Source organism: Scyliorhinus torazame, chromosome 2 (genome assembly GCF_047496885.1).
Source record: "Scyliorhinus torazame isolate Kashiwa2021f chromosome 2, sScyTor2.1, whole genome shotgun sequence".
Taxonomy (NCBI): Eukaryota; Metazoa; Chordata; class Chondrichthyes; order Carcharhiniformes; family Scyliorhinidae; genus Scyliorhinus; species Scyliorhinus torazame.
This window is the reverse complement of record NC_092708.1, coordinates 173183179-173207894: the sequence shown is the minus strand read 5'-3', so window position 1 is coordinate 173207894 and position 24716 is coordinate 173183179. Positions and strand designations below refer to the sequence as shown.

The window sequence follows — 24716 nt, the reverse complement described above, 5'->3', positions numbered from 1 at the left end:
TGCAGTATAATGTGGATAATTGTGCAGTTATCCACTTCGGATGGAGAAACAGAATGAAGAGTATTATTTAAATGGTGAAGTGGATTGTGAAATGTTGATGTACAAAGGGACATGGATGTCTTAGTACACAAGTCACTGAAAACAAGCATGCAGATACAGCAAGCAGTTAGGAAGGCAAATGGTTTGTTGGCCTTCATTGCAAGAGGACTGGAGCACAGGGGCAAGGATGTCTCACTGACAATATTGAATTCTTTACCCGTCAGTCTGGCCTCAATAAAACTCGAGATAGATTTGTAGGTATAGTGGGCGCGATTCTCCGCTCCCGCGCCAGTTAATCGCCCGTGACAGCCAAAATGGCGATTCACCGGTACCCCCGCGATTCTCAGTGCCGGATGGGCCGAGCGGCCTGCCCAAAACGGCGGGTTCCCCCCGGCGCCGTCCACACCTGGTCGCTGCCGGCGGGAACAGCGCAGGAACGCTGAGGGAGCGGCCTGCGGGGGGGGGGGGGGAGAGGGGGGATCCTGCACCGGGGGGGGGGGGGCCCTCAAATGGGGTCTGGCCCGCGATTGGTGCCCACCGATCGTCGGGCCGTCCTCTCTGAAGGAGGACCTCCTTTCTTCCGCAGGCCCGCAAGATCCATCAGACATCTTCTTGCGGGGCGGACTCGGAGAGGATGGCAAACACGCATGCGCGGGTGACGCCAGTTATGTGGCGCCGGCCGCGTCATGTATGCGGCGCCACCGTTACCCGGCGCCAAGGCCTGGCGTGTGTAAATAATGCGGCGCCGCTCCCAGCCCATTATCAGGCCCTCAATCAGTCGGGGTAGGGGCCGTTTCACGCCGTCGTGAACCTCGACGGCACGAACACTCTGCCTCCATTTCGCAGAATCCCGCCCAGTATTATTTATTTTTAACCAACTTGCAAGGCTGACTCGCTCCACAGAGATTCAGAACACACAAGCAGTCTCCTGGAGCTCCAGAACCGAGTGAGACCGGAGACAAAGTAATCTTTACAAATCTCATTCAAATGGCATCAAGTTTCACATACAAGTTTCTCATAGGTCATCCTATACCCCTCCTGACCTGGCCATATATCCTGATTAGCTCACTTCGCATTCCTTAACCCTGGGCCTCTTGTTACCCAGCATCCTTTTCCCCATCCTTGCCATGCTTTCTGAATCCCTTTGTCCTTTGTTTGTGAACTCACTACTATCAGACTGGCTCACATCTACATTATTGTAATTAATATTTGAACTATCTATTTTATATCACATTTGTTTGTTCAATTCCTCATGACTACAGCTGTACAGGGCCTTGGTGAGACCACACCTGGAGTATTGTGTGCAGTTTGGTCTCCTTACGAAGAAAGGATATACCTGTCAGGGAGGAAATATGAAGGTTCACCAGACTGATTCCTGGGATAGCAGAGTCGTATGAGGCGAGATTGGGTCGATTGGGTCTGTATTCACCGGAATTTAAAAGAATGAAAGGGGTTCTAAATGAAACATATAAAATTCTGAAAGGGTTGGACAGACTGGATACAGGGATGTTATTTCCTCTGACTGGGGGTGGTCTGGAACAAAGGGGTATTGTTTCAGGACATGGGGTAGGCCATTTAGGGCTGAGACGAAGAGAAACATCTTCCCTCAGTGTGTGTGGAATTCTCTACCACAGAAGGTTGTGGAAGCCAAATCACTGAACATATGTAGGAAGGAAATAGATAGATTTCTGGATTCTAAAGGTATCAAGGGGTATCAGGAGCATGTGTGTTTTGAGATAGTGGGGCAGCCATGATGATATCGAATGGTGGAGCAGGCTAAAAGGGTCAAATGGCCTATTTTCTATGTTTACCAGCCAAGCCTAAGCAACGGGAACTCCTAATGTGGGGAGTCTTCACTCCTGGATACATTCCCTTTGTTTTCTTTTCCCTCATAATGAATGGTTTGAGGTTTTGCAACTTTCAAGGGAACCAGCAACTGCTTCAAAAAGCACTTCCTGGTCACTGTCGTTAAAACACAAAGGATGTCAGCCTACCACCATTGTTACAATGGAAGGCCGAGGAACCCCTGAGAAATTTTGGGACAATTGTTCTTAGGACATCTTGTAACAGTTAATACAGTTTTATGCGATGTCTTGTGAGACATTAACACCGATGCCTTGCCTGCTCTGACCAGCCCACATTGGTTTGTATACACATGGGCTCAGAGACAGGGGCTGGTTTCCGTGATCCTGCTTTCGTTGATCTTTAAATGAACTCATCTTTCCTAGCCTCATCACTCTCCATGGAGCAATATCAGTGGAGGAGTAAAATACCAGGCTATGATACAATAAAAGTGCACAACTTAAAGCACAGCAAAATATAACAGAAAGTATAAACAAAAGAAATATTTTTACCAAGTCAAACTCTGATCCAACTTTAAAGTTCCCATATGGGCCAGTCCGATTCCAGGATTTCCAATGCACTCATGCTTTACCACTAAGGTGGATGTCTGTGAGGCTTCACTGAAGTCAAAACATTCATCATGCATTTTCATTTGAATAATTGTGTAATGTTAATGAGGCTCTCATAGTCTTATTGGCGTTGATATTAACTGCCACAATGCATGGGGGCTGTATATTTAAAAATCCATATGAACAGCTGCCTCCACAAGAAAAGTGCCTTTCCCAGAACCCCTTGTGGGGGTAGGAGGGAAGGAAAGTACTCTTTTTACCCCTGTTCCCTGTGCATGTTGTGATCTCCAAACCTTGCCCTACTTCTCACCACCAAAATGTCCTCTCCTTCACCACCGCACCCCCCCAACCAAATTGCAGGGTTCCATCCCCAAGGGTACCCAGCTGCATCGTCCTGCCACTGGCCAGGCTGTTAATTTGGTCAGCCACCAGTGGAAAACTGATGTAAAAATGATAATGAGACTACTGTTCAATTGAACCCTGGTACTGAGCATGTTGCACATCAAGAATCATCTTGACATTGTTGAGTTTGTATAAAGTGCACACAAGGAAAATACAACGGTAATGTTTTAGACTTTTCCTGTATAGTACATGCATCATATGCATCACATGCTCTATATTATGGGATATATTGGTCAAAAGGGGTTATTCTTAAGGTTTCAAAATGAAACACAAAAACTAACTTGTTGGTCGTCTTGGTGCAGGATAAACTGGGCTTGTAGCAGGAACAAAATGTGCATCTTTTTCTTCTGGTGGAGCTCGGCGAGTGGACAGGATTGAAGGTCTGGGTAGAGCAGAACGCTTCTCTGGGCTCCGCATTGCAGCATCCTGCACAGAGCAAATTATGTCATTAGCAGCTAAAAACTGTATGAGCTTCTTTCAATTGTAGTGACCTGAAACAGAAACAAACATCTATCCATTTGGAAATTAAATCTAGAACTACTCAATTGAAGAGAAATTAAACATTCAGCTTCCCCCCCAGATTAAATCATTACTCCGTAAACAACTCTTCCTTCCATCCCTCATCCTCCATCTGTAATATTTTGTGATTTTAAGATGTTATGAGCCTTCGTAGTTCCAACAGGTTTTAAAGCTCACTGGTAAGGCACAACTGGAAATCTCACAGTTAGTACATTTCTGAAAGTTCACACACACTTGCAGGGATCTGGATCTAAAAGTATAAGGGAAGCATAAACCCATTCAATGCTGTCAGAACTCTCGTGTGATTTTACAAATGGTTTCCTGTCAGTTCAGCATTGATTATAGATATGAACATATTATTAGCAATGTATTTGATTATTGTTCCTAAAACACATAATTGAAAGCTCCACTTCAAAGAAAAAAAACTTAAATGATACAATGGAAATCATTCCATATTTTAAAAAGAAATTAGAATCAGATTTTGACTAGGAAGCATCATTGTAGTTTCATTGTGTTGTTAAAACAAGGTCAAATCCTTCTACTCCTCTTCATGCCCAAAGATCCATGCAAATAACACTTTTTCAAACAGCTGTTACGATTGACTATTAATTGTTTTACAAAAGTGACTTCTTAAAAGCTTTGCTCTAAGGTATTCTTGCTTTCGGTTTTCTCGCCACAACGTAGGACACTCAAAATTTTATTCAGGTAAATCTCTCCTTAGCTTCTTATATTCCAATGAAAACAACTCCAGTCTGTCTAGCCTTTTCACAGCTAAAATTATCCATACCTACCCAACCTTGTAAATTTCAGCTGTATCCTCTCTAATCCGATGGTCAGTCCTCTACGCACTACTTTAGCTGCAGTCTAGTGTTCTATGTACTTCTAACATAACTTCCCTCTTCTAATACTCTATGCCTGGCTAATAAAGGGCTGCTACAAATTGTATCACCAACTGATGGCCAAATCCCATAGAATATCCTGACTCCAATTCATATATATAACATTTTATGCAAAACTAATATAGAGTTAACACATTATTCTATGGATTCAGCCTTCAGATGATGATGACCATATTGTTAGTCCACCTGGAGTTCCTACACTGTGGACAGATGTTATTTCATCCATGACTATTTTTAACTGTTGGTGGTATCTTCGTAAAGATACAATGGACTTAATTCTTAACATTCTTCAGAGCTTTGTGCTGAATTCATTTTCACCTTTTTTTTCTGGCTCCTGAGATACAACTGACCACCAAATAATGCCCAAACATATATTGTATTTAGATGGTTTATGGAGAATTAAAACTCATAGTCTGCAGAGAAATCTGCATTCCAGCAGTAAACAATCTTGCACTCTACTGAAAAAATGAACGATAAAAGAACATAATTATCTAATGCAATTATCACATTTCACCATGAATTTGTTGGAACAGTTATGTATTCAATAAAGGACCCAGTGAGAGTTTCTACACTGCAAAACCACAAAATAGATTTAGTAGGTTGTTTTACTGAAAATGTGCACAATAATATAAATATTACATTTTTCACAAAATTAGAAAAACTGTTGCAGATATTCTTGAAAGAACACTGAGTAAATTTCTATCAGAATTGTTGTAGCCATCCTGCATGTCTGGGCTATGCTGGCTCTGCGTCGAGAAATTTGCCTTGTACCACTCCCCTGTCTTCCCCCCATATCCTCGCTTCGTTTTCAGATAACAATGTAATTCTCTCTTGAATGCTCAATTGAACTTGCCTTCATCGCTTCTCAGGCAGTGTATTCCAGGTTCTAACCACTTGCTGTGTGAAAATAATTTTTCTTCATGTTACCATCTCTTCTTTTGCCAATTATTTTAAATCTGTGCCTTCTTGTTCTTGATCCTTCCACCAATGGGAACATTTTTCCCTTTTCTACTCTTTCCAGACACCTCATGATTTTGAATACTTGTATCAAATCTCCTTTCAACCTTCCCCAAGGAAAATAGTCTTAACTTCTCCAATCTATATATGTAGCTGAAGTTCCTCATCCCTGGGACCATTTTTGTGAATCTTTTCTGCACTTGCTCTCATACCTTCACTTATTTCCGACAGTGTGGCTCCCAGAACTGAGCACAAAACTCCAGCTGAGGCTGAACAGTGTCTTATACATGTTGAACTTAACTGCTTTGCTTTTTTGCTTGATGTCCCTATTAATAAATGAATGAAATGAAATGAAATGAAAATTGCTTATTGTCACAAGTAGACTTCAATGAAGTTACTGTGAAAAGCCCCTAGTCGCCACATTCCGGCGCCTGTTCGGGGAGGCGGGTACGGGAATTGAACCGTGCTGCTGGCCTGCCTTGGTCTCTTTAAAAGCCAGCGATTTAGCCCAGTGAGCTAAACTAGGATGCGTCATTTATTCCTCCTCAACCCATCCTGCACTTCCAATGATGTACGCAGATATACACCCAGATCTCTCTGCTCCTGCACCCACTTCAGAATTGTCCCCTTTACTTCACATTCTCTTTCCATGTGCCTCCTACCAAAATGAATCACTTCACACTTCTATGCGTTAAATTTCACCTGCCACTTGTCCGCCCATTCCACCAATCTGTCCATGACCTCTTGGGAGTTCTACACTTATCACCCTCACCGTTCACAACGCTTCCAAGTTTCGTATCATTTGCAATTGTTCATCATTTTAGCAGAGGAATTGATCCATTAAAAATATATTAGAAGGTATCTGCATTGACAAGTGAACAAAAGAATGCCATATGAATTCATAATGTTTTACTTGCTAATATCACTAATATCTGTCAGATCTGATAAGATTGTTATTATTAAATGAGAACATAGAGCAACTTTGTGAAGAAAATAATGTCGCCTAAATTTTCCCCATCACTAATGCACTGTTTTGTTCTCTTTATATTGATGAGCTATAATCTGTGCACCTATCCATCACTGTTCACTTCATGTAAAGATTTCCTTTCCTTTGTTAATAGAATCTTCCCCAGCGAGAATCTGTTGCATTGAATGCAAGTCAAAGTCTAAATATCAGGCAAGACTGCAAGGAAAATGTTGTCATCTTAATTGAGTGGCCAACAGCAATGCAAAATTAACAGTCAGCAAAAATGATGAGTGCAGTTATAATAACTGGCCGAATATTGAACATGCAAAAAGCTAAATATTTCATCCACTTTTTGACGGTGACAGATAATTATACAAAAATAATTAAAATAGCACTATTGTTATTTCCATTCCAAGTTGAAGTACAAAAAAGTAAGAAACAAAACCACCGTTGACCATTTCTGCATCTTACCTTTCTTATGGGTTGCTCAGTCAATGAGTCCCTAGGGCCAGCAGATGAGGGTCGTGTGGTATAATAATCTAGGTCATTAAAGGTTTTTCTAGCAGCAGAACAAGTAGAATTGGGTCTTTCAGGGAGGAGGGAAGATAATTTTGAGGTAGGAATCTTTGTTAGTGCAGATGAATTCTTTTCATGAGAAAATATAAAATAAATTTAAAAAATGATAAGACAATGAACATAAAATGGATAACACAATAATTTAAATTAGTAACATGTATTGACATGCCCCAATATTCTAATGAATATATCTAAAATCTACATTACCAGTAATAATCATTGTGCCTTCAATGTGGTTATCTGCCGAATCTCAGCTAATTGTTGTGATAATTGAAGAGTACAGGTTCATTATTCTAGTTTTTGTATCATTTAATACACTAGGTAAAAAAGATGCTATCTTTCAGAATTAAATTAAATGATTGTCCTTAAACACATTGTCGCTTCTGCATCTTTGTGGGAATTAATACATTTTGATCTCAGTTACACGAAACGCACCCAATTTTGCATCCTGTGCTCATTCTGTGTGTGTGTGTTTCAGAGTCCAATTGTGTAATCAATGGAAGTTTTATCACCATAAATTATAGTGCTAACATAAGTAAGTGTTCATAACTATGATGGAATACGTTTTGATTTGTTTTAGATAATGTACCCATATTGTGGGCTGTATGTTAATAGTTATTAGATGCTAATACTTCAATATCCTGACACTAGCACCTTATCATGGTGACAAAAACCAGGTGAACAAAATAGATGAATACTATGGTGATTTAACTATGTTAGGGAGACATATTTTTCCTTTACATTGAAACAAAATGCTTTTAAACCTATACATGGCGACTCAGAAAATCAAAATGAAAAATAATGATAACTAAAATGTTAAATATGCATTGGTATTTTCTTCAGTTTGTTCAGTGTCACTGAACAGAACTCTAAAGTGAAGGTTGTGGAAAGTTTTAAAAATTATGAATATCATTTAAAATTCCAAAACAATTAAATGTCCTATCTCTGGAAGTTTACATGGAAATACTTCAAAACTATTTTTAGTTTGGTTATTTTGCCATTTATTATTCAGGATAGGGCACCACGGTAGCATTGTGGATAGCACAATTGCTTCACAGCTCCAGGGTCCCAAGTTCGATTCCGGCTTGGGTCACTGTCTGTGCGGAGTCTGCACATCCTCCCCGTGTGTGCGTGGGTTTCCTCCGGGTGCTCCGGTTTCCTCCCACAGTCCAAAGATGTGCAGGTTAGGTGGACTGGCCATGATAAATTGCCCTTAAGTGTCCAAAATTGCCCTTAGGGTTGGGTGGGGTTACTGGGTTATGGGGATAGGGTGCAGGTGTTGACCTTGGGTGCTCTTTCCAAGAGCCGGTGCAGACTCGATGGGCCAAATGGCCTCCTTCTGCACTGTAAATTCTATGAAATTCTATATCTTGAGAAATAGTAAACAATATTCTATATGTCACCGGATTTCCAATTATACTACATTTGATTCTAAACTTCTATCACCTGGCTGATCATCGAGTAAGCTGACACAAAACACATACCACTGAGCTGCCCTTCTACCCCTACTGGACAACATTAGACAAACTCTCAAGATTTGAGCCCTCATTGGTGGAAAATATGTGCCAAATCCTATTGATGGGCAGTAATGATGTCCTGTTCAGAAAATCATTAAACTCACTTAAATATTCGCAGTTCGTTTGAGACCGCAGTCTCCGACTCCCGGTATTCACTGGCCCACCGGTGAGGCCCGATGTCGGCGCAAATTAGTACTGGTCTCCAAAAACGGAAACCAGACATGATGGCCACATCAGAGGGGCTCGGAGGCAATTTGAGCCAGCGGGTGGTTGGGGACAATGGAGGGCAGTGCCATGTCATGGTCCCTGGCACCCAGGCAGTGCCAACATCCACTGCAGGGGTGGCAGGTTGGCACTGCCCAGGTGCCAGGGGCAGTGTCTGGACTGCCAGGATGCCAAAGGGCAGGGCTTGAGGGGACCATGTCCATGGGGGGTATGAAGGGGGGCCCTCAGCTGCCCCAAAGCAGGGTGTGTTTATTTGAGGGTGGGAGGGCGTTAATGCTCAGATGCCAACGAGGATGGATGGGTGTGCTGGAGCCACCCTCAAGCCTGGGTGGTGTGGGCGCATGTGGACTTTTAGTAATTGGGGGGAGGGGGGAATTTGCCCCTCTGGGCTCAAGGTTTGGGTGTGTTGGCCTTGCATGTGGGGAGTTCCAATGTCTGTGGGAGGGCCGGGTTGGGTAGGTGGAGGGGGGGGGTTAATCCTCAACCTAACTTTGAGATCTGGGCACCCTTCAAAAATGGCACCCCATTCTCTTAGGAGTCCGTCTTGCCAGCTTCTTTAGTGCCCCACTGCAGAAAAAAAATCTGTGGGATTTTTCAGTGCGAAACTCCCCAAACTCATAAAAATGACGAAGTGTGGATGAATATAGATCTGGATCGCGCTCAAAAACATGACAGGAATCACTCCGCGAAACTCGCCCAAGATGACACTTAGTCATTTTTTGGATGCATTGCGTCCCATGTGTTTGGGTCTGCCATCATTAAGGTTGGAATGTTCATGGAGCCTCCTCATCACATTAAGTGTTTAAATGTCCACCGCCACTTCGGATGTTGTAGGGCTGCAGATCTTTGGCAGGACTGCGGAACTGATTTTGATCTATTGGTTGTGGGATTGCTTAGCTCTCTACATAGCTCGCTGCATCCGTTGTTTAGCATGCATGTAGTCCTATGTTGTAGCTTCAACCAGGTTAGAATGTAAGAAGTTAAGACATGGAAGAAGGCCATTTTGCCCCTCAACCATTCAATAAAATCACGGCTGATCACCTTAAAATAATCTTTTGTTACCTGTGCCTCACATGCCTCGATTCCTTGAGTGACCAAAACTCTGTCTATCTTAACCATAAACATATTCAATGATGCAAAATGCACATTCCTCTGGCGTTGGGAATTCCAAAGATACACAAACTTAAATTCTTTTCATTTCAGTCCTAAGTGATTGGCAGATTATCCTGAGATTCAGCCCCCTATGTTCTATTCTCCTAGCCAGAAGTAACAACAGTGTCTACCCTGTCAAGCCCCTTCAAAATCTTGTTGGTTTTAATGAAGTCACCTCTCATTCTTCTAAACTCCAGAGAGTATAGCTCAATTTCCTCAGTCTCTCATTATAGAATAACTCTTTCATTCTCGGGACTAGTTTAGTGTATCTTTGTTGTACTGCCTCCTTCTTTAATGTGGAGACCAAACTGCATATAGTATTCCATGCATGATCTCACCAATGCCCAGTACAATTGCAGCAAGACTTCTTTATTCGTGTTTCCAAACCTTCTTCAAAAAGGGTAAATACATTATTTGTCTTCCTAATTGTTTACTGTACTTGCATGCTAATTTTCTGCATTCCTTGTATGAATACACCCTGATTTCTTGGAACATCAACATTTCGAACTTTTAAGCCTTTAAAAAAATGTTCTGCTTGTCTGTTCTTACAACCAAAGTTTATAATCTCACGTTCCCCACATTTCACTCCATTTGCCACCTTGTTGCCCATTCATTCATTTTGTCTATATCTTGTCACAGCTTCTTTATGTCATCCTCACAGTTTACATTCCCATTTAGCTTTGTCAGGTTAGCCAACCCAGATACATTACTCTCAGTTTCTTCATCAAAGTGATTAACTCAGGCTCCAGCACTGACCCTTGCGACACTCCACTCACAGGCTGTCAACTTGAAAATGTCCTGCTGATGCCTAGTCTGCTAACAAATCCTTGTTTGATGCTGGGGTGGGCAGCGTGGCGCAATGAAGGCATATTGGGTCCATAGCAGAGAGTTGAAATCAGTCACAAGAAAGAGAAAGGAGATAATGCAGTGAGGTGGAGGGTGACACAAAAAAAGGGGTAAAAAACCTAGCTGCTGATATCAAGACTGGAAGTGTTTGGGGATCATATGAAAGGTAAGAAAGAAATAAAGACAGATAAACACAGAAAGATAAGTAGAAAGTGAAAAGAAATCAAAGTTGAAACAACCATAGGAAGAGAAAGGCTTTTTTGACCGCAAGCAACAACCAAATGATTGACAAACAATATTTTCCAAATTTCAACACTGAAATTCCAACAACCCTTCCACATTGTAGCAAATATAATTTTATATTGGCACTGAAAAACTGGTCAGTTTTCTTAGGTTTCCTGATGGCTTACGATTATTGTGATGGGCAGAGGGTGAATGGATTTGAATGATTTGGTATCTTATAATATTTTGGTATACTGATTTCACAAAATCTATAATTGATTTTGAAGCGCATTGCTCCATATCTGCTATGTAGAATTTACAGAAAATGGCAAACATTGGCTACTTTACAGAACAATGGATGCAAGTATTCATAAATTTTTTTGGGACTTACAACCTTTCTTCTTTTAATCTTTCTGCATTCCATATTATCTGATACACTTAGTTTGACTGAGAACCCCCAGTTGGTCAGGAGCAGCAAAACAACACATCACACATCTATACCTATGAACCAGAAGCAACTACTTGAAGACTAGAAAAAAAGACAAAACACATGTAGAAATAATGTTTCCAGAAGATGGATCATATGTATGGATTATACTGAACATTTTAAGAAATATTTGTGGCTTTAACATAAACATAGTTGAAAAATAAAAACTTCAAATGCTGCTAAAGTTGTTTCAACGCCCGTACCACATGTAGGATGTATTTATGAGGTAATTTACTTACTGTTATTCTCTCCTTGGGTTGCCTAGCAACAGAGAATTTCTGATCTATGATAAAGGCACCTTCAACAATTCCAGGAGCTGGGCAAAAGGAATATTAATATTAGAATAGAACACTCCTGACGTCACAAAATTACAATCAGACACAACCCAAGAGGCGTATGAAAGCAAAACATTTAAAATTAGTGTCGTAAAAGATGGGAAGCAAAGTAATGAAATAGAAATTGTCCAAATAAGAAAAAAAAGCTCAGTGGGGAGGAAACCTTGTATATAAATGATTTTTAAAAACGAAATCATTTTTAAACAATAAAATTTAAAACAAATTGCATGGAAAGCAAGTTATACCTGAATACCTCTAAACACAAGAGAAACTAATGTAAATGAATATCATGATGCAGGCTGCAACACTTTCCCACCAGCACACAGCAATCTATGCAAACTTCCACAATAAGAATTATGCCATCATTTCAAGGTTCAGACCACGGTACTTGCAAGCTTGTGCACGACAAGCATGTGTGATCATGACTGCTGTAGAAAAAAAAATGAAAAGCGCTGAATACAGATAAACTTGCAACAGCCCAGTGGCTGAAAGAAAGTAACACAGAAAAAAAAGCCACTCTAGCAATGAAGTAAAGTCCATGTTTGCCAGCCACATTGCAGTGTTTACACAGTCACCTGTCTGCTTCCGTTTAGTACAAGGAACGTGAGCTGGTCTATGATATCTTACAGCTGGTTTTAAAATGATTTTCCTGGAAGGAGATCGGGTCTGAATTTCTGATTTTTTAGCAAGTTCAGACTTCTTATAGGCTGTTAGAGAGGAAAAACAAGAGCAAATATATGAGGACAGGAACAATATGGTAGTCAGGTGGAATTCTCAATATCCACTTTTCAGTTAAGAACTTAATAGAGAACAATTTAGGAAATTAGATATTACTACTTCTTGTTATTGTTTATTCTCTAACATTTCCACAGCCAAATGTCAGGGAACATAATATGGTAACATCGGCACAGAACAAACACCTCACATCACAAAAATGCAACGAGAAAACAAGAATTGCTGCTTTTGTATGAACCTTTTCTCTTCTTTTTGTCTTCTTTGGAGACTGTACTGATATCTTTTTTAATTATTTTTCTCTCAGGTGTGGAAACTCTGTTTTTTCCGGTTTTCAACACCTTCCCTTTCCTATGTTTATCCAAAGACAGGCTGCTGAATTCCTTCTCTGTTTTCTCCTGTTTGGTAACAGCAGCTGGTTGTGTTACTATGATACTCTCTTCATCTGCAGAATTAGAGTGCAAGAAATCACTTTAATAGCAATAGGGATAGAACACCACAAAGAAAGCACAAACCAAATTCATGTTACTTTTTTAAAAGTCAGTAACATTAAAGAATACAGTGAAGTGTAATGCAGCACTTATTTTTTTTTTTTAATAAGAGATTTTACCATCTAGTCATGGCTGATAGTTAGTAAGTCTTTATAGGCACCTTGAGTATCCATCCAGAGGCTGTCAGTGTCCATTACTGATTCTTCAATACTCTCATCTTCTTTCAAGTCTGTCGGGATCTCTATCTTCTCCGCGATAAGTGCAATTTGGACAGCTTTTACAGTTGGCTCATAATTCTTTTCTTCCATTGACTGGATTTGTTCACTTGGGATAAAAACATCCTCAACATCACCATCATCAGGCATGGCAAATCTCACATTGTGGCCTACGTCCTTTCCTCCTTCTAATGTAGTCTGAACAACTGTAATAATGTCATCTTCCACTGTAATGACAGATTCTACAATTCCTCTCTCTTCATCAGTTTCTTCTACAGGAACAACAATCTCCGATACTTCATAATCCGTAGTATCTGTTTGTAAAACTATTTCTGGCACAGTAATCTCAGTCAGTAAATTGGACTTAACTTCCTCTTTTATGGTTTTCTGGACTTCAGGAGGTTTTTGCACAGGAATAGTTTCCTCAAAGATCTGGGGATTGCCAGAACCCATTGCTAAAACTTCTGATGCAATAACTTCACTGGGTGTAATCCTACTTTCACTTTCCATGATTTTCATCGGTTGAGCTATTGTGAACTCTGCAACATCACTGGGTAAACTAGGCGGCATAGTTGTATTTTTCATCGTCTTCTCAGTTTGAATAATTTCTTGCACAGGACCAGATTTCTCAATTATTTTGTGATCAAAATGCATGGTTTCTAAATCATCTTTTAGTGTAAAAATCTTACTGGGCAGAATATTATCCTCCCTAATGTTATTAGTTTGAACTGATTCTGGAGCAGGGTCAACTTTCTCAGATACTTGATCGATTTGCTTCATTTTGAAATTTACTTCAGATACTGTAACCTCATCAGGCAAATTAGGCTCAGTGGAATCTACCATAATTTTCTCAAGTGGAGTGGTTTCTTGTATCGGCGCAGTGTTCTCAGATATTTTATGATCAACAATCTCAACCTTTACATATTCTTCTGATAAGCCAGCCTTACTGGGAAAACTAGACTTAGCTTCCACAATCTCCTGAAATTGAGGTGTCTCTTCAGTAGAAGTTTTCTCAAACATTTTCTCAGAAACAGATTCTGGCATAACTATCTCACTGGGCAAACTGGGCATAGGTTCATCTTCTAAGACTTTCTTAGGTTGAATTGATTCTTGAATAGGAGAAGCTTTCTTAAAAAATGTGAGATCTAAGCTGTCTATTTCTATATCGACATCCAGTACAGTATCCTGTCTGGGCAAAGTAGGCCTTGGTTTATCTTCCAAGACTTTCTTGGGACGAGCTAATTCTTGAACAGAAGCACTTTTCTCAGACTGTTTGTGATCCGTAACCTTTGGTTCGAAACCAACTTGCAGCACAGTAACTTTGCTGGGCAAACTAGACCTTCGTTCATAATCCAAGCGGTCCCTGGGTTGAACTGGTACCCAAACAGAAGAAGTCTCTTTCTTGACCAGTTTGTGATCAACAGGCTCTGTTTTCAAAGGCGCTTCTGACATTGTAATCACACGAGGTAAATCAGGCAAATCATTACTTTCATTGACCTTTTCAGTTTCACTATCTGGAAACTTCTTCGGAGAAAGATTATTTGCAGTTTTCTGAGTGCCAAAGGTGATGGATGTATTTTGCTGGTTAGATTCTTTCAGTGCAGGGTCATCAGATAAATGAACTGGTACAGACTCCGTCTTACTAACCTGGTTTGAAAGACTCGACAAATCAGGTTTCATTTCTGACTGCGCTTCCAAAATAGTAGCTATTTTTAATTCCCCGTCTTCTGACAGGGTGCTAATTCTAAAATGTGAATCTTCTTTCTGTTTATTTACATCTATTTGCCTTCTGATACTTTCCTCATCTATAGTTTGAGAAGCAGTGCGAATCTGGTGAAGGAAAATGCTGCCATCTTCTAGAGGACTCTTAACTTCCTCGGGAGTTGGTAAGGGAGCCGAGTATTCAAAAACACAGTAGCCCATTTCCTCTGCTTGACTAACATTTTTAATAATTAATTTGATGCTTTTGGTTAAAGCCTCGGAGCCAGAAGCAATATTTTCAGTAGCAGATTCTCCGGGTATAGATGCTCTTCGGACCACTTCTGTTTCCGTGCCCTCAGAGCTCAGTCTCGTTCTTGTAATTCCTAAATCCAACATTTCAGGTAAGTCAGGAACTACGACTGTGTCATTTTTGTCATCATCTTTCAAAACACGAGGGTAAGCATATTGTGAATCTAAGTGCAGGCTTTCATCTGCTGATTTCTCATCATACCTATCTTTTTCCACTTCAACAGGAAAATAAACATGCTTCTCCTCCGCAGGCGTGGTTACTGGAAAAAAGTCTGCCGACTCCTCTAAGCTCATTCCTCTGGTACAGGCAAGAATATCAGAGGCCAACGGTGACAGAGATTCTGGGGGACCTTGGCACTCTGTTTCCACCTCCAGTGCTGTTGGATCTGAAGATGTTGTAGGTAAATTCAGAACGAGCTTTTGTAGTTCTTTATTTATACTTACATCAGCATTAGAATCAGGATGTTGAGATATGGCTGTGGGGACGTTCTCTTTTGCCAAATTCCGAGTAGGTAAATTAATTTCATTTCCCGGAGTGGATATAGTCAGTATATCAACAGGCAGGGTTGACTGTGCAAGTGTACTATAATGAATTATTTCGGCTGATGTACTATTTTCAACTTTGTGGCCATCTACTTTTGATATTTCATGTGGGGAGAACTGTGACATTATGTGAGGAAGTCTTGAATTGTTTTCATTTGTGATGGTCATTTCATAATAACCATCTTCAGGTTGCTTGGTACTTTTTGCCCCATCGTCTTTCAAAATAAATGTCTCAAAATACTTTGACGTTTCCGGTTGATCCACCTCTGTCTTGTCTTTTAAGCTCACATTAAATATATCAGTCATTTTGTTTTGCACCATTGAACTAACTGAGCTCTCTGCACTTTTATCAGAAGAAACACTGGTATCTGGCACATCTTGTGCTTCCAATTCTTTCTCCTGAGCAAGTACCAGTTGAGTGCTTCTCTCTTCAGGTTTTGTCGGTGCACCATGAATTTTTTCGATATTTGGGTCCATGACACATGGCTCTCGTTTAATCATCTCAAGGGTAGATTCATTACTAAAAATGTCAGCTGCGTCACTTGTGCTGGGCTGGATGACATGTTGTACACTTAGATTAGATTCTGCCATATGTGACTGAGCTGTGAGAACTTCTGCTACCTTAAGATTGGCTTCATCCATTTCCTCAAATGGAAGGTTGGTTGCCAGTTGTTCAGGCAATTGCTTAGTGAATTCAGTTTGTAATAAATTGGTTGCATTGGACATTGTCTCTTCTGCTGCTGGTTCCCCATTCAAATGTTTTAAAAGATGTTGTGCACTTATTGTGGAGCTGTATTCAATAGATTCTGATCGGTCTTCTGGCATTGAAAATACATCCTCTATGTGTTCAACCAGTTTTATTGTATCTGGTGTCTCTTTCATTTTATTATGTGAGTCTTCTGAAGCTATAGTTTTGTCTTTAATTGCACTGTATGCAATTACAGGTATGCTGTCCTCAAGCACTCCTGGCTTTTCCTGAAAAACATGTTGTTCTGTGCCTTCAGTGATTGAAGTGATGGTTGCAACTGAATCTATTTTAGTTTCCTGCTGATGTAACACATATTTGTCTTCAGTACCTGTGCTTCCAGCAACTGATTGTTCTTTTTGTGAAGCTCCTTCACTATCCTTCAATGAACCTTTCACAGGAGCTATTTTGCCAGTCGGTGAAATATTCTTTTCTTCATAGAAAACTGTCTCTGAAATCTCTGTATTGGATTGTTTTGATGAATCTTGAATGTCAGAACTACCAAGAGGTTTTTTACTTTCATCTAAAGCAGATTTGCTGGGTAATATTTTTGTCAGAGTGTTTTGCACTTGCATGATTTCATCAGTTTCCTTGGCAGAGCTTGGTTGCATATGGACAATCATATTCTCTGCTGCCACCATCGAGATGCATTCATCCTCATTAACACTGGATTGTAATGAACCAACATGGTGGCTGGTTATGGTTTCAATGCTAGAAGCAGCTGGGTCTCCTGGACATGGTTCACTCTTGAACGATACAGGTACAAATTTGGTCTGCAAAGCATCTGTTGAAAATGGATACTGCTTCTTGAAAACATCTTCTTTTGTTTGGTTGACAGCATCATTATCTTTGTCCCATGTGGAAGGCGGCGACATGTCAGATTTTTGCTGAACAGTATGTTCGACAGTCATATCTTTCAACTCTGCCACTGACACTTCATGCAACGATGGTCTTCCCCCACTAGTAACAGAGGATTCTCCACTTGTTGACAGCTTGTCCATCTTCGTGGCTGTAAGCAGATCTAAAGTAGTTTGTTGCATGCATATAGTTAATTATTATTGACAGGCAAAACGATCCCATATAATATCTTTTTGCTCCCCTGTCAACAAGGTGTGTGTTGAATAAAATACAATGTGTACAAATTTGCCTAGCTCCTGTGGCATAATATGCCACATTGGTGAAAAATAATTATAATATTGGACCTAAACTGTATTAATACCCAAAACCACACAGACTTACTTAGTAGTTATATTAAAATAATCTGTTACCACTTTTTATGCAAATTATTAATGTAAGTACGTTAATTTTGGAATATATATACAAACTCTTAAACTCCCTAAAATGCAAATTTCTGTATTTAGTTTACTCTGTCAACTAAAACAAACCTCACTGGATATATTGGTTGATCTTTTGCAATTTAAGTCAAGAATACAAAGAATGTTTTCTCTCTGTTTATCTTTCTAGATCCTTCTCAGCTTTCTCAGAAGATGAGTGAGGAAATGTAATGAATCTTTGTTTGTCTTTTCCTCATTTTGTCTGTCCTTTCAATTTGTATGTATGCAGCTGTCATGCAAATATGACAACAATGTAGAGTGTACCTTTGATTGATTTATTTTCTTATTTTTTGTGAATATCTCCTTGCCTCTGTTTCCTCTCTCCTCTATACATCGTCTACTCTATGTACACCTCTCAAGTAATTTGTCTTGAAATATTTCACATGTTCTTTAGAGGTGTGTTTGCAGCCTCAGGATTTTAGCCAGATAAATTCTTCCGCCTCTCCCTGGATACAAAGAGGATGCAAAGGTGTGTGTGATGAGGGGGGTGGGTGACGGTGGGGAGAGGATTTAAGGATGCACTTTTACCACGTCATGAATAGTCTTACTATTATTGTTTGGTTGGATACAACTTTATATGGGGGGGGGGGGGGGGAGGAGATGATGCAGCAAAGCGCTTCTACCACATGGTGAACAGTCTTTCTACAATTGTTTGGTTGAAAACAACTTTATATAGGCAGATATACTGTCCTTATGATAGTTTTGTTGCAATTCTATTTATGTCTCAAACTGTGCATTTAATTATTAAAATAAGTTCTCACTATCATCATTTTCATCCTTATCCACGATCTGTCCATCTTTTGAAAACAGAAGCAATTTATTAATGATAAACACTTGCCATAGCCGGATTAAAATAATAAATGCAAGATGCCAGCATTACAACATGAAGCAAAACAATTTGTTTTTAAAATAACCCCTGATATATGCTGAAAATACAGAAAAGCAACTTAAAAAAACTTCGGATCACTATTAAGTCTAATAATTGGAAAGCAGGTGAACCAACTGTGAAAGAATACTTATCAGCAATGTAACTGGCAAACATTTAGGCAACAAAAAGCCTCAAGTGCTTTTAAAAAAAGGTCAACTCAGCTGCAAAGCGTGACATCATGGAAACAAAATAACTCAAATGTCAGCAGCAGCGGTGGGAAATCATTGTTGCTCCTGAAGCCAGCATCAGATCAGCTAAAAGCAATTAGTGCACAATAATTAAATTATCCTTTAAGCAAAATATCTACCAGCAAACACTTAAAAGTAATAAGATACTCAAAGAGCATTTGTTATCTTGTGGAAGTCAACAGGAAGACACACCTTCTATAAAAGGTGGCATTTCTTCCAGGGACTCGACTTCCTTAATAGTCATTCCCTTTCCATTGGGAATATCAGCTGGCACATTGTCTTCATTTGATGATGTGACATCCACAGATTTGGTATCCCAAGCCTGGGCTACAGCTTCTGCTTGCACTAAATGCTTAGCAGACCAATGGTCTTGAACAGGCTCTTGCTTAAGAGCTACTGCTGGCTCCTCTTCATCAGATGCTGGACTCTCAACAACTTCTTCTACTCAAAGGAAGAAGTGGACATGTCAGGACAAAAGACAACACAGATGCTATAACACAATAGTTTTAATGGGACACTTTCAGCTCTGTTTTGTATAAGCCATAGTTTAAATATTTAATTAATTTTATAGATAGAATTATAAATAATTACAAATAATTACATATACATAATAAAGGGGGGGAAAGAATTTTGCTTTCAGTAGTATGATTAGGGTCTGGAATACACTGCCTTAAAGTAACTTTCAAAAGGGAGTTGGATAAATATTTGAAAGGGAACATTTTATCAGGACTATGGAGGAGGAGCAGGGCAGTGGAATCAATTGGCTAACTCTTTAAAAGAGCTGTCAGAGCATAATGGGTCAAATGGTCTCCCTTTCTGTGCTTTAAAACTCTGATTCCATGCATATATTTTCATTTTAGTAAACATAAAAATATAGAAAATAGAAGCAGGAGGAGGCCATTTGGCACTTCGAGCCTGTTTCGCCATTCATTATGATCATGGATGATCATCAAGTTTGATACCTGATCCCGCCTTCCCCCCCATATCCCTTGATCCTTTCAGCCCCAAGAGCTATATCTTATTCCTTCTGGAAATTACACAAAGTTTCGGCCTCAACTACTTTCTGTGGCAGCGAATTCCACAGATTCACCACCAATAATAGGCATAGTATACATCTTCTAACCAAATATAATCCGGTTAGAATTTTTTTTTGTTTATTATTTGTTTAGTTGCCAATTGCTATTGTCACTTTATTTGCAGATGTGAATGTGAAAATGTGCCAAAATTCCCCACTGCAGGTAATGGCTTATGGATGCTATATTTAGTTTATTTTTAATGACCGATTATAACGGGTAAATCCCTCCAGATTCAGATTTATGAAGCATAATTTTGGTGCTTTTCAGTGATTTATTAATATTGCTACTTTCAGAAGGGTAAAATATTTACAGATCACAGTAACATATTTTATTTGTGATCAAATTTTACAAGTCACAGTATCACATTCAGATTGCTAGTATCAATGATGCAATAACATAAAAAACATATACACTGGGAAAGGCTTTCACAGAATAATTTTCCTGGTTTGCAAGCAATTGGTCAACTTCCACAAATGCAAAGCATAAAGGGCTGGATTCTCTGCTGTCGGGATGCTCCATTTTGCCGGCAGCCCGGAGGCTTTCCGACGGCATGGGGCTGCCCCACAATGGGAAACCCCATTGACCAGCTGGCGAAACGGAGCATCCCACCGGCGTGCTGAACCAGAAATGTGGTGCGGTGGGACGGAGAATCCAGCTCAATGTTTCTCTCAAATGAGATACACACGTGTCCTCAGCATGTTGAACTTCAACTAAATTTCAGTGGACATGCTGACAAGTGTACATATTAGTGAGCAGAACATACGGTCATGGGTGTGTGGTCATAATACTGCCACATTCATCGTGTTTCAGTGTCTGAAACAGTGTCCAAGAGCCGGTGCAGACTCGACGGGCCGAATGGCCTCCTTCTGCACCGTAAATTCTATGAAACAAACTTTATTTGCAATTGTGAATAGGGCATCTCTGTCAATAATTCATTTTCCTATGTTTGAACTGCACTTTAAATCTAATTTTTGTGCAGATTTGGATCAAAAACCAGCTAGAAATCATGAAATCTGAATTGTGGGAGTTGCAGGGGTTCTCATAACATGTGTTTTGAAAGGAAATTCAGAGCACTGTATCTACTGACCTATAATGCTGATTCTGTAGTTTTACTCAATGTTATGTAAATTTCAAGCATCTTTTGTTACCTTTTCAGAAATGCTTATGGCTTATTTAATAATTATACCTTTTTTAAAGTAAAGCTAATAGATTTGTAACTAAACAGAACAATAGTTTAAATAGTCCTGCTTTTCACCATCCAAAGACTGCATAAATGAAAAACATACATTTGACTTATAGTTTCTGATATGATAATGATTTGGTACATGAGCTGACACTTTTTCTGGTGCTTTGACAGCTCAACACTGTAAATAAATTAATGTCACACGCCAAGAGCTGAAAGTGTTTCAGTGGTTTACATTGTTACTGGAATGAATATAATTTGGCATGCCAGAACTGAAAACTTGGTGGAGCAGTCACACAATTTAATGCAGTATTAGGTGAAATACATTGTGAATAAAGTAACAGTGAAGTGCACTGAATTCATGATTCATGCACTGTTTTATCCAATGTAGGAAGTCCCCAGCTTAGTTCTCGTCACATGTATAATTTTGTTAATGCCAGAATGTTGTGCCTGGATAATTGTTTTAAACAATTTAGTTTTTCTTAGACACAGCAAAAGTATGGTTTTAAATTCAGCATCATTTATACTTCTCAGATATGTAGTCTTCGTTATTATAGATACTTTACTTTTTATTTTCTTTAACTATTTGGAAGTTTTGTGCTCATCAAAATGAAAGATGTACTTTGAGAGAGTGGAATATGATTTAACTTTATTCCACAGAGTTTTTGTATCAAGACAGGTTGGATGCAGAGTTCAACTTCCTTCATTACTATCATATGTGACTGACTTAATCTTCAATGCGATTTTCTACACCAATGGAAATTTAGAGGCAGTGTTGTATCATCAGTTACCTCCCACCAAGAATTAGGGCGAGACTGTCTAAATTAATTTCATGAAAGTGATCATAAGGCCAGGAATGCTACCAATTTTGATGCAAAAATATAATTAAGACCTGGGACGGGATTCTCCGACCCCCCGCCGGGTCAGAAAATCGCTGGGGGCGGCGTGAATCCCACTCTCACCGGCTGCCGAATTCTCCGGCACCAGGGATTTGGCGGGGGCGGGAATCGTGCCGCGCTGGTCGGTGGCCGCTGGCAGCGGCCCCCCTGGCGATTCTCCGGCCCGTGATGCCGAGTGGCTGCCCGTTTTCGGCCAGTCCCGCCGGCATATATTTCACCAGGAATTTGCTGGCGGGATCTGGCTGCGCGGGCGGCCTCCGGGGTCCTCGGGGGGCGCAGGGGGATCTGGCCCCAGGAGGTGCCCCCACGGTGGCCTGGCCCGCGATCGGGGCCCACTGATCCGCGGGTGGGCCTGTGTCGTGGGGGCACTCTATTCTTCTGTGTCAGCCGCTGTGGTCCTCCGCGATGTCCAACGCGGAGGTGAACCCCTCCTGCGCAAGCGCTGGGATGATGCCAGCACACGCTGGCGCTCCTGCGCATGCGCCAACTCGCGCCGGCCGGCGGAGGCCCTTCGCCGCTCGTTGGCGTGGCGCCAAGCCCCTTCCCCGCCAGCCGGCGCAAACCACTCCGCTGCCGATCTAGCCCCTGAAGGTGCGGAGGACGCCGGTGTAGTTCACGCCACTCCTTCGCACAGGAGTTGCCCGCCCCGCCGATTCCCGCAAAGTCCCGCCCCAGAAATTTCCAGTTTCCTCAATTGGATGTTTTAGTAAATGTACCCCAAGAAGCAATTATATGGATCAGTCTATATGGATTATTTATGATACTGCCTGTAGATTATTGGGACTCCTTACCTGTATGTTATCATTGGCTTAAGCCTTCAGATATAGCTGTTTTAAAATAACCCTCTTAAAATAATATCCTTGTATATGGACTTTGACAACCTGTACAGCTCCATTATAAAGACAAACATATTTTCTAAACAATGTGAAAAGACTCATCAAAATGTTCTATATATTTATAGCTAGTAAGTCTAAAAACATTAAGATCCAATAAGATATTTTGTAAAATGTAATATTTTGTTTATAAAATGGAGATTTGCAGGGTTTTTTTAAGTGTTCATGCTATTTTTCTGTTTTAACAGCAAGCAATTTCTATCTTACCTTGATATGTAGGCTAAGGTTTTGTCTCTGCACTTAATATCCTGAGATCTTCCAGTAACATTAATGGAAGGGGGAAGAGAATCATGGGCTGACGAGCACAAAATTAGAAGACCATAAAGTCCAACTCCTTTAACATTAATAAAATGCTTATGGTCTAAGTTCCACTGTGATAATTAGATACATTTTATGTAATGATTTTACACATTATATTTGTTTTTTTTAAACTGGCATTCTCCATATGTGTTACCAAGGGTGAATCAAAATTTAATTTAGTTCTGTGGATATCTATATAATGGCTGATTATCATATGCGGTGATTTGGAACTTTGCCAAATGTTGCCTGAAAATTGGTCCTAATGGAAATGCATTTTGAATAAGTATACAGGGGACTTCACTTCCATGTGGAACAAAACAATAGGACTGGTGAATGCATGCAAGCCAAAAACCAAGGGAGGGAGAATAAGAAAAAAGGAACCATGCTTGGTTCACCTTTGTCCTGACTACACAACTCATCTGCCTGTTGAACTGTGGCACTGGGGAGTGTACTAGTGGCAGTCCATTGTGAACTGAATAAAGGATGCTCATAGTACTCCTCATCAGAATTGTAAGGTTCTTCGTCGTGAACAGAAACAGAAATGGAGGGGGCTAGGAGTTTGCGCTTCTCCTGAGTGGTGGCAGGCTGATAGCTTGAGTAACTTTGGAGAGGTTTTGCCTTAACCTCAATCCCTAAATCTACAAATAGACACAGGGGTAATTCGACAAACAGACACAGGTCCACAGCAAATACATAAGCTATTCAAATGTGATGAAACCAGCCAAGAAGCATATATTTAAGTCCACCTAAAATATCCTCAATGCTCGCCCATATTAGAAAGTTAACACTATCAAATTTTGTATTGAACAATTCAAGCTTTCAGCAAGTCTAAACAAACTTTGGCCAGAATAACGAAGCTTGAGTGGCTTCTAAGGGCCCCTGAACCTCAAGCGATCCATATGTAAAGAACAATGGGAAACTGCTGATGCTAAATTTGGAAGTACTGTGAGGCAATTCGTAAGTACTGTGAGGAGGATAGACATGACCAAGCTCGTAGTATGAGAAGACATGTGGCAGCCGAAATTCAGAGCGAAGAAGTGTGAAAGGATACATTGGTGGGAAGAATGAGGAGAAGCAATATAAAATAAAGGTTACAATTCTAAAAGTGATGAAGGAGCAGATGGATAATTGAAGGCAGCAGGGATCAGAACATGGTTAATAAGGCAAGTATTTAACCAAATTGAGGCACAGGGCAGGATTATGCGGGCTTAGGGTCACCAACATCAGGATGAAATGGAGGCCCTGACTCCACACTAGTCAACAGTGGGGCTGGTTCAGCAATTATACTAGAAGCATCCCCTGGGATCGCTGTCAAGTTAAGGAGGCGGAGTCCCAAGAGGTGAGCCCTGCTAAAACAGCTCAAAGATTGAGATGGTATCTCAACACGGAGGCACCTTTGGAGAAGTAAGTAAAAGATTATAAACCAGAGGGGTGAAACATGTAGGCCCCTCCAGGTTGATTGTGATAGGCAGCATTCCTTGCCTGTGGCCTACTCTCGGGGCATGGAGCTTCTAACTCAAATGGCTTGGCATGGCTGGAGAACATCCCTGAATATCCGTTGGCCCAGTAGAAAGCTGTTCTAAAAAAAAAATTTAGAGTACCCAATTCATTTTTTCCAATTAAGG

General features: G+C 40.4%; 1 protein-coding gene across 30 annotated transcripts in view; it reads right to left on the bottom strand.

The window, feature by feature from the left end:
* The window catches only part of map2 (microtubule-associated protein 2), a 448598-nt gene that overhangs the window by 31054 nt on the left and 392828 nt on the right, over window positions 1–24716 (bottom strand). For 14 of the 30 annotated variants that reach the window (XM_072480099.1, XM_072480193.1, XM_072480089.1 and 11 more), the window contains 8 exons: window positions 23487–23729; window positions 18933–19181; window positions 12938–17311; window positions 12528–12731; window positions 12130–12261; window positions 11459–11535; window positions 6666–6839; window positions 3134–3278 (listed from right to left, as the gene is read on the bottom strand). In XM_072480099.1, the coding sequence (XP_072336200.1) occupies window positions 3134–3278; window positions 6666–6839; window positions 11459–11535; window positions 12130–12261; window positions 12528–12731; window positions 12938–17311; window positions 18933–19181; window positions 23487–23729 (5598 nt within the window). The other 16 variants (XM_072480257.1, XM_072480275.1, XM_072480293.1 and 13 more) reach the window with 7 other exon arrangements.